The sequence below is a fragment of the Sinocyclocheilus anshuiensis genome, unplaced genomic scaffold (genome assembly GCF_001515605.1).
Source record: "Sinocyclocheilus anshuiensis isolate Anshui unplaced genomic scaffold, SAMN03320099.WGS_v1.1 scaffold729, whole genome shotgun sequence".
In the NCBI taxonomy this organism is placed as follows: Eukaryota; Metazoa; Chordata; class Actinopteri; order Cypriniformes; family Cyprinidae; genus Sinocyclocheilus; species Sinocyclocheilus anshuiensis.
The window spans coordinates 1,179,759-1,188,989 of NW_015536561.1; the positions used below are offsets into that span (position 1 = coordinate 1,179,759).

Genomic DNA, 9,231 nt, shown 5'->3' on the forward strand with positions numbered 1-9,231 from the left:
ACTGTTATGTGCTTATATATATATATATATATATATATATATATATATGTATGTATGTATGTATGAATCAAGTGTATGGATACAAAGATTGCATTTCTAAAACCTTTTTTTTCAGAGCAGACTAATAAGATTTCTCCTTTTTATTTCTCACACAGTCACTAAGAAATAACTTACTTTTTGCATTAAAAATGACTCAAATGTACTCATTTACTGATCAACAGTAACATTATTTCTTTAATCTTTTAGAAGCATGCATGTGGGTAGCCTACATTTCAAGACTATTTTAAGCAAAATAATATTTCTGTTACTGTAAAATGTGCGCGCTTATGCTGAGCTGGGAATGTCAAACTGGAAAATGTAAAATCCATAATATCATTTCCTGACAGATCTGACAGGTGATCTTTGAATTGGATGGGACATTTTGATGGCTATACAATAATCAATAAGGCGATAATCAGCTGATCCATGGACATAAACAGACTCGATCGTTGCTAATTTGCTCTGGTGTCATTGATGAAGAGCCTGACGATGTCACCTTTTGACGTAAATACGTCAGAGCTGAGACATTCCGTTTCAATAAAAGGCTCCGGATCCCAGGAGTATCAGAGGACCAGGAGTAAAGAAGCAGCAGGAATATTAACCTACTAGTGGTTTTACTCTCCAAAGACCCAACTGATTCTCAGAGTAAGTTCCCAGTCTCCTTCGTTCTAATTTCTTCTGTTTATGCACGTTCTGTATGTTTCATAATGCTTCACTGATGCGGTTTTTCAGATGCACAAGTGTGTCGGCGGAGTTTGTGTGTCTCTAATTGTGTGCGCGTTTCTTACGGAAACACTCGGAATGGTGATTGCGGTAAGAGTTACTTTGATTCAAAACTATTCACTTCATTATTTAACACTGTATGTTTAAATGCATATTAAATGACGGAAAAGATGAAACAGTGATTTTTTTTAAATTTTTTTTTTAAGATATAGGAACTGTTCTGTGTAACAGCACTCCCTTGAAACATCTTGTTATAGGGCAGACCGGGGCTAGTTGTCACAATTTTAACGATTTTTAAATTTAAATTGTCTTCACAATCTCACAGTGGCTTTAAAAAAAAAAAGGCAATTTCTGTTTTAACACATATCCTAAAGTCTTTGCTATAAATATTTAACATTATTGGGTAAGAAATAAAGAATGCACGTTTACTTTTGCCCCAATACCTGGACATGTTGTCGGGCTTTATGGGGTAAGTAGTCACAACTGGACACGGCATTAAATAGAATTAGGGTTTTCGGCAAAATAGCGTAAATGTAAAAGGTAACGTAAAATGTCAATAACAATAGTACACTCTAAAAAATGCTGGGTTAAATACAACCCAGTGCTGGGTAAAATAGGGACAAACCCAGCAATTGGGCTGTTTTGACCCAGCGGTTGGGTTACTACCCAGAAGGTTGGGTTAAACATTTAACCCAGCTGCTGGGTCAAAACAGCCCAATTGCTGGGTTTGTCCCTATTTTACCCAGCACTGGGTTGTATTTAACCCAGCCTTTTTTAGAGTGTAATGGAAAAACAAATATTGTTATTTAATAAACCGTCAAATTCACTTTTTTGTTATTTAAAGTAGATATTAACATTATATCACTTATTGAAATATAGAGTTATCAGTTGTTAAATATAAAGGCACCAGTATGCCATCCTATTAAACATAATTTTTTACAGTGAACTTCTAGCAACACAGCTGCCAGTTTTTAACTGTAAATTTAAATGGATGTTTTTTTTACAGTGTATAACTTGAACTTTCTATTTTTATATATTACATATTCTATAAAACAGGCCAAAGAGAAGAGAGGATGGACCCTCAACAGTGCTGGGTATCTCCTCGGTCCTCGTGAGTTCCCCGTTACATCTTTTGTAGACTTTTTTTCTGTCTTCTCCAATAATACCACTCTTTATCTTTCCCCATAGCTGTTTATTATACAAACAGTTGCGTATGATTTATGTATAGGCTAACTGTTTTGACGTATACATTCTTTCTTCATTTGTTTTGCTTTACTTTTGCGTTGAGCTCACATGGGGGCTCTACTTTTTAAACCTTGGACTCTTTAGTTTGTCCGTACTATCTGTGCAGGCCTGTTCGCTGTCTTTGATGAAATGTGTTGGGGTGCACTGATGTTGAGCTCACCTGTGTAGGTCAGTTACATAAGCTCCCTGTGTTTCAGGTCGTATTGATCACCTTATACAGATTAAGGATTCTCCCAGTGCAAGGGGGAGAGAAGATCTGCTTGGTCAATGTAAGATAGCACCTGCAGGTTATTGAAGTCAGAGGAGGAATTGCTCTGTGGCGTTTCGCTCTTTGTGCTGTTTTCCATTGCTGGTGAAGCTTCCATTCAGCATGAATCAAAGAAAGATCTTTTCACCTAAACTGGAAAGATCAATCGAGCTTTAAAAGCATTGCTATTATGCTGTTTGAGGGAATACTTTAAGTACATAATCTGTGTGCAAAAGCATGAAGTATTCTTCTTCATGGACTTTCTAAATACTGCCATATTACAGTCTTAAATTCAATTATTAGTACTAACCCATAGCAGCAGGTTTCTTTCTGAATATATAAGCAATATTCTGCTGTTTTCCTTGCATTAAATAGTCTGTTAAAGGTGATTTCACTCTTTTTACATCCTCCGCTCTACTCTCTGTCTCTGCTTGTCCACTTGCTATGAGCTTTTGCTGTCGTTTTTGCCCTTTGGGTGCGCTTGTGGAAAAGGAGTACACTTTAGAATACTTTTAAAATGAGTAGTTATGGAAATAACATACATTAAAAGAATATACTTAAGTGCAAACTGAATGTAATGTTTTCGGACACTTGATTGCATAATTTTTGCAATTAAATGCAATTTATTATAGTTTAAATTTATATTAAATGCAGTTAGTTGAACTTAAGAGTGCTTCTTTTTGACCCACTTAAGTAGGATTTAAGTACATCTTTATATGCAATTTCATAATTACTTCTATTGTCTGATGAAATATTGTTAAAGTGTACTGCTGAATATACTGACATTCAAATATAGCCTACTTTAATGTAATTTCTATTGAAACTTTTAAGTCATGTATTTAAATATGATTGTAAGTATATATTACTTAAAGGTACAACTTTTAATTTGGCATTATTACAAAGAGCAATTTTTAAAAGTGTGCTTAAGTGCGTTAAGAAACAGTCATGAAAGTGGACTTTAATTTAGGTAATATTATATTATCTGCAAGTACAGATTTTAAAAATATACTTCTAAGTTTTGAAGTACACTTCAAGTGTACATTCAATACAATTAAGTGCACTTCTTTTTCACAAGGGTGTGAGCTTGTGCTTCGCATTGCAACAAAAAAAGCAATTCCATGACTCAATTCCTGCAGGTTGCTCTACTCAATCTGTCCAAAAAACAGAAAAAACAAAAACAAAAAAGCTATTCCTCGGATAATGACTTGTCGCATTAGGAACATATGTGTGCCACAGGCAGGTCTATGAATATCAGCCGGGGCGTCAGGGTCTGACGGCGTGGTGCTCAGCGGGCTGTTCAAATGATCAATGTGATTATGTGTGGTTTTGCTTTGTGATCAGATGCCATAGACAGCCACAGGAGCCTTAGCGACAAGCACGGACTGGCAGGGAAGAGAGAAATGCCCATAGAGGAAGATTTCAAGACAGGTAAGAAACATGCACTGCCTGTAGGGACTCATCAGTGTGAAAAGGGATTTGTGTTAATTAAGAGCAGGATTCTATATGGTTTATTAGACTCTATAAAGGCTGGGAAGTGGATTATACTATCCATTAATTAATAATGTACGTTCACAGATGTTGTGGCAAGGCTTTATCAGTAAAATAATAAATAATAATGACTCGATAAAATCTTGTAACGACTGTTTCTGCTTTTTAGCAGCTCTGAGGATATCAGATGAGGATGTTGTCCATACTATCATAGACTTTCTTTCTTACCTCAAATTAAAAGGTAAGTGCAGTTGTTATTAATTTTTGTAGAGATTTTGTCAGATTTACGTAACTAAAATAAAGTTAAATACATCATCTTCAAACTGCTGTAAGTAGTTAATATAGTATGTTTTTAATGTATACTTTTATTCAACAGGGATGCTTTAAATAAACCAAAAGGGACCTATATATATATACATACACATTAGTGCTGTCAAACGATTAAGTAATCGCGATTAATCGCATCCAAAATAAAAGTTTTTGTTTACACGTTTGTGTACTGTGTATATTTATTATGTATATATAAATACACACACATACAGCATATATTTTGAAAATATTTACATGTATATATTTATATTCTATATATAAAATTGTAATAACATTTCACATTATTTTTTTCACTTCAAAGCTCACTCAAACATGAAGGAAACGCCTAAGAAGTTTTCAGTTTTTGATCATTTTATTGTTGTGCTGACCTATTGAAATTCATCTGTTGTGTGACTGTTAACCATTCATTCCTGTTATTCCAGCTTGAATTCTTGACCAATTCATTTCAAATTCCAAATCTCAAATCTCAAATTCACACATTTAGAATTCAACTCTGACTTTTACTAGTAGCTGAACCCATCAAATTAGTCAAAATATAATAAACTGACACATAAAGGACAAGTAATGTATATACCGTGCAATTCTGAATAACAATCTCTGTAGGTTTTAGGCGAATAAGACCCAAAAAACTACGGTTCACCTAACGTAACTTGACTGCAAGAAAGAGAATTGTTCTAATTTTCAAATTTGTACTTACTTCACCCTGCAGAAATTGGAGCCCTCGACAGTCTGCCTTCCTCTCTCATGTCAGAGGAAATAAGTCAACCCTAATTTTGACCGAATCCAGCATTGACACACCGTGACCTCCACCGCGCCCGGCTGAAATCGCTCTGAGGCTGTATTAACGTTCAAAGCCTTCTCCACCACGCTAACCTGTCAATATTACCACGTAACTTTAATCTGTCAGAATCACTTGACGGCTGATGTGGAGATGGATTCAAAAAATAAAACTCATAAATGGCATTCGACTCACCTTATTGTCGGTCTTATTATCTTTTATTTTATATTCATAGAAAAGGCAATATCCATGACAGACTATTACTTTTTTATTTTCAAAGTATAAACACACCCATGTAACCTTTCATAACAATTCAATTCTCCTAAGACCTAAGGTTACTTCACTATTTTACTTCTTACATACAGGTGGAAACATGAATAATTTATACTGCAGGCTGTTCTTCCGGTCTTAGCTTCTCAGCGGTCATCTGGCACTCGGACAATATGGAGATCACCAGGGTAAGCTTTTTCCAGTGTAGTCCACATATCCAACCATGATGTTTCTCCGTTAATCCAGAAATGACAGACAACACTGATGATATGCTCTCCTCTGGGCTCAAAGGAGCCTTCAAGTGCAAGAAAATGGGTTAAAACAAAGTCATTTTTTTCAAGACAATTGAAAAACACATTCAGACTCACCGTTGGTCCGCCCATATCAGTGCACACCCAACCAGGGTGAAGGGCGACGCACAAGATCTTCTCAGTTTCCAGATCGGTAACCAAACACCTCGTAACCATATTCAAGGCACTCCTGAATATGTCAAAAATCAAAGTTGAGTATGTAGAAGTTCATCATTTTTCCCACCATGCAACTAAGCAGGTGTTTTACCTTAGATGCCCTGTATGCGTACCTCTTGCAGCTTGCCCCCTCGCCCCAGTTGAGCTGCACAGATCCCAGGATGGACGACACATTGATCACTGCGGCTCCCTGGATTCCCATGTCACTGCCTTCAGCTGCCGCCCTTCTCAACAATGGCAGGAAAGCCTGAAAAAGATGATGGGTATTCAATAAAGAGGAACTTTTGATTTCAATGAATAAATTCTGAAAATAAAATACCAATAAGAAAGTTTATAAGAGCGTTAGATTATAGTTGCCTGTGGATGGTAATTAATCCAGTCATATTATCTTGGTCACAAAGAGAGGAGCCACTGTGTTACTCTCATGGGTTTTCATCATGGCATCTCGAGGGACTGTGTCCAGTTCAGTCGTCATGTTAATCGCTGCATTATTAATTAAGCAGTTCAACCCATCAGCACCCACAATGGATTCCACTGCCTGTGCTGCTGCATCCACACTGCTGTCACTGGTGACATCTGAAATAATAAAGACTGATTTGTGAATCCATTTGATTTGGTTCATTAAAAAGAAGCAACTCAAGAGACCGATTTGCTTCCAAATCAAACATCTCAATGTCTTATGTATCTACTCAAAAGAAATAAATAACCAATGAAATGTTTTACAGAAGAGCATAACTAGAAAACGTTCTATTACTTATTCAGGACCAGTGTTATGATTGTTAACTAAAACTATTAAAAGTTATTGAAATACACTACATGGAAAGTAACTTAAATAACTTCAGATTTAAACTTGAACTTGAAAAAAAACAACTAAAAAAGCTTGAAAAAAAAAGTAAATGGCATCACTGAATGACAAAAAACTAAAATGCACATAACAAAATTACTAAAACTGAACATATGAAAATGAAAATATATAAAAATGCTCATTTAAAACATTAATATATACTATAATAATTCAAAAATTTCCAGAAATGTTTGAATCCTATAGATAACAATTACACAAATATAATTTGTACTTTATATATATTATATAGAGTTTGACAGGGAATATATAGTTTAATGTGGAAATTAAAAAGTACATTTGTCAACGTCAATAAGACTCACATTTATTTGTCCTTTCTCTCCACCTACTGGACATATATAACAATTGCACCTCACTAATATTTTAATATGATTTATTTATGCATTTTGTGGAGGTTTGGTGGTATTTAAAATACAACATTGTATTAAATATTAAATAATAATACATTTTAATACATACACTGTTTGCGATTTATTTATACTTTTTATAAATAAATCAATTAAATGTACAGATAGATAAAGTATTTAAATATTCAAACAGATAAAGAAGGCGGTAAACTAAATACAAACACAATTCTATCCACCTTTTTCTTCAACGCGGAAGTAAGCCTATGGGTGAAACTTCCGTTTCATTAGCCGCTATAGGGAAATAACGAGGAGAGTAACAGTGCAGTAAACGGTAAAACTGTTCGCACTACAAACCTGTGTGTTCATAATTAAGATAATACATTAAAATAGTATGATAAGACACACCAGTTTTCGATATCAAGCAGCAAAATGAACTGTTTTGTACAGCTAAATATAGCTGGATGCGGATGAAACCGGAAGCTAGACCCATAGAATTTACAAATGGCTGCGCCCATTTTTACGGCAAGAAAAAGGTGGATACACATATCGTCTTGATGATGATGCAGAAGTGGAAAATACAATAATTTACTTCGTTTACGCTCATCCGTGTTAAGCCCCGTTCACACCGCCAGCGACACACAGCGACATAATCCCATTCATTTTCAATGGAGAGCTGGCGACTTCCGGCGACACGAGCTACAGTGACCGTTGGCGACGGAATTTGGGCGTGTCGAGCGATGCGAGTCAAGCGACAAAAGTTCAGAATTCTTCAACTTTATGCAAATAAGCAGCGAATTTCGCGAGCGACAACCAATGGGAGTGAAGTCAGTGGAGAGCACGTGATTCATCTGCTGTAGTGGAGTGTTATGGGGGTAACTAGGCAACCAGTAGTGGGAACGCCCACTAGCGACATCAATTGCCAGCTACAAGCGACAAGCAGCGAAAAAGTCGCTGGCGGTGTGAACGGGGCTTTAGTCACGTGACAATGCAACTCACCTTGAGGCAAACATGAACGTTTGGATGCGATTTGGCAAGTTATTGCAGTTCCTGCCAATGACAGCAAACCACAAACACTCGTTAAGCAGCTTGAGCACAGGCTGTATCGAGCAGCTGTTTGGCCATTTGCAGTCCGAGACCTCTGTTTGCCCCCGTGATGAGCACCGAGTGACACTTTGAGAAGTTGATCTTCATCTTCAAGTCATAGGAGCAGTCCAGCTGGAGACATGGAAAGTAACTTAAATAACTTCAGATTTAAACTTGAACTTAAAAAAAACAACAACTAAAAAAGCTTGAAAAAAAAAGTAAATGGCATCACTAAATGACAAAAAAATAAAATGCACATAACAAAATTACTAAAACTGAACATATGAAAATGAAAATATATAAAAATGCTCATTTAAAACATTAATATATACTATAATAATTCAAAAATTTCCAGAAATGTTTGAATCCTATAGATAACAATTACACAAATATAATTTGTACTTTATATATATTATATAGAGTTTGACAGGGAATATATAGTTTAATGTGGAAATTAAAAAGTACATTTGTCAACGTCAATAAGACTCACATTTATTTGTCCTTTCTCTCCACCTACTGGACATATATAACAATTGCACCTCACTAATATTTTAATATGATTTATTTATGCATTTTGTGGAGGTTTGGTGGTATTTAAAATACAACATTGTATTAAATATTAAATAATAATACATTTTAATACATACACTGTTTGCGATTTATTTATACTTTTTATAAATAAATCAATTAAATGTACAGATAGATAAAGTATTTAAATATTCAAACAGATAAAGAAGGCGGTAAACTAAATACAAACACAATTCTATCCACCTTTTTCTTCAACGCGGAAGTAAGCCTATGGGTGAAACTTCCGTTTCATTAGCCGCTATAGGGAAATAACGAGGAGAGTAACAGTGCAGTAAACGGTAAAACTGTTCGCACTACAAACCTGTGTGGATACACATATCGTCTTGATGATGATGCAGAAGTGGAAAATACAATAATTTACTTCGTTTACGCTCATCCGTGTTAAGCCCCGTTCACACCGCCAGCGACACACAGCGACATAATCCCATTCATTTTCAATGGAGAGCTGGCGACTTCCGGCGACACGAGCTACAGTGACCGTTGGCGACGGAATTTGGGCGTGTCGAGCGATGCGAGTCAAGCGACAAAAGTTCAGAATTCTTCAACTTTATGCAAATAAGCAGCGAATTTCGCGAGCGACAACCAATGGGAGTGAAGTCAGTGGAGAGCACGTGATTCATCTGCTGTAGTGGAGTGTTATGGGGGTAACTAGGCAACCAGTAGTGGGAACGCCCACTAGCGACATCAATTGCCAGCTACAAGCGACAAGCAGCGAAAAAGTCGCTGGCGGTGTGAACGGGGCTTTAGTCACGTGACAATGCAAC

General features: G+C 36.0%; 2 protein-coding genes across 8 annotated transcripts; one reads left to right on the top strand and one right to left on the bottom strand.

Annotated features, from left to right (window-relative positions):
* The first annotated feature begins 613 nt into the window (after window positions 1–613).
* gal (galanin/GMAP prepropeptide) lies at window positions 614–5,296 on the top strand. Of its 3 annotated transcripts, none has more exons than XM_016504064.1 (7): window positions 614–684; window positions 772–852; window positions 1,819–1,873; window positions 2,205–2,276; window positions 3,596–3,682; window positions 3,912–3,983; window positions 4,782–5,296. In XM_016504064.1, the coding sequence occupies exons 2-7, from the start codon at window positions 772–774 to the stop codon at window positions 4,841–4,843; spliced, it is 429 nt and encodes a 142-aa protein (XP_016359550.1). In that variant the 5' UTR covers window positions 614–684; the 3' UTR covers window positions 4,844–5,296. The 3 variants fall into 3 exon arrangements, with proteins under 3 accessions (XP_016359550.1, XP_016359558.1, XP_016359566.1); XM_016504072.1 differs by having other exon boundaries at window positions 3,915–3,983; XM_016504080.1 differs by lacking the exon at window positions 2,205–2,276.
* LOC107701932 (C-factor-like) lies at window positions 5,219–8,839 on the bottom strand. 5 transcript variants are annotated; one of them, XM_016504094.1, is made up of 5 exons: window positions 8,829–8,839; window positions 5,945–6,163; window positions 5,701–5,834; window positions 5,489–5,600; window positions 5,219–5,415 (listed from the first exon to the last, which is right to left on the bottom strand). In XM_016504094.1, the coding sequence occupies exons 3-5, from the start codon at window positions 5,787–5,789 to the stop codon at window positions 5,233–5,235; spliced, it is 384 nt and encodes a 127-aa protein (XP_016359580.1). In that variant the 5' UTR covers window positions 5,790–5,834; window positions 5,945–6,163; window positions 8,829–8,839; the 3' UTR covers window positions 5,219–5,232. The 5 variants fall into 5 exon arrangements, 4 of the variants coding, with proteins under 4 accessions (XP_016359580.1, XP_016359571.1, XP_016359597.1 ...); XM_016504085.1 differs by lacking the exon at window positions 8,829–8,839 and adding an exon at window positions 7,386–7,459; XM_016504111.1 differs by lacking the exon at window positions 8,829–8,839 and adding an exon at window positions 7,386–7,459 and having other exon boundaries at window positions 5,701–6,163.
* Between the last annotated feature and the right edge of the window lie 392 nt (window positions 8,840–9,231).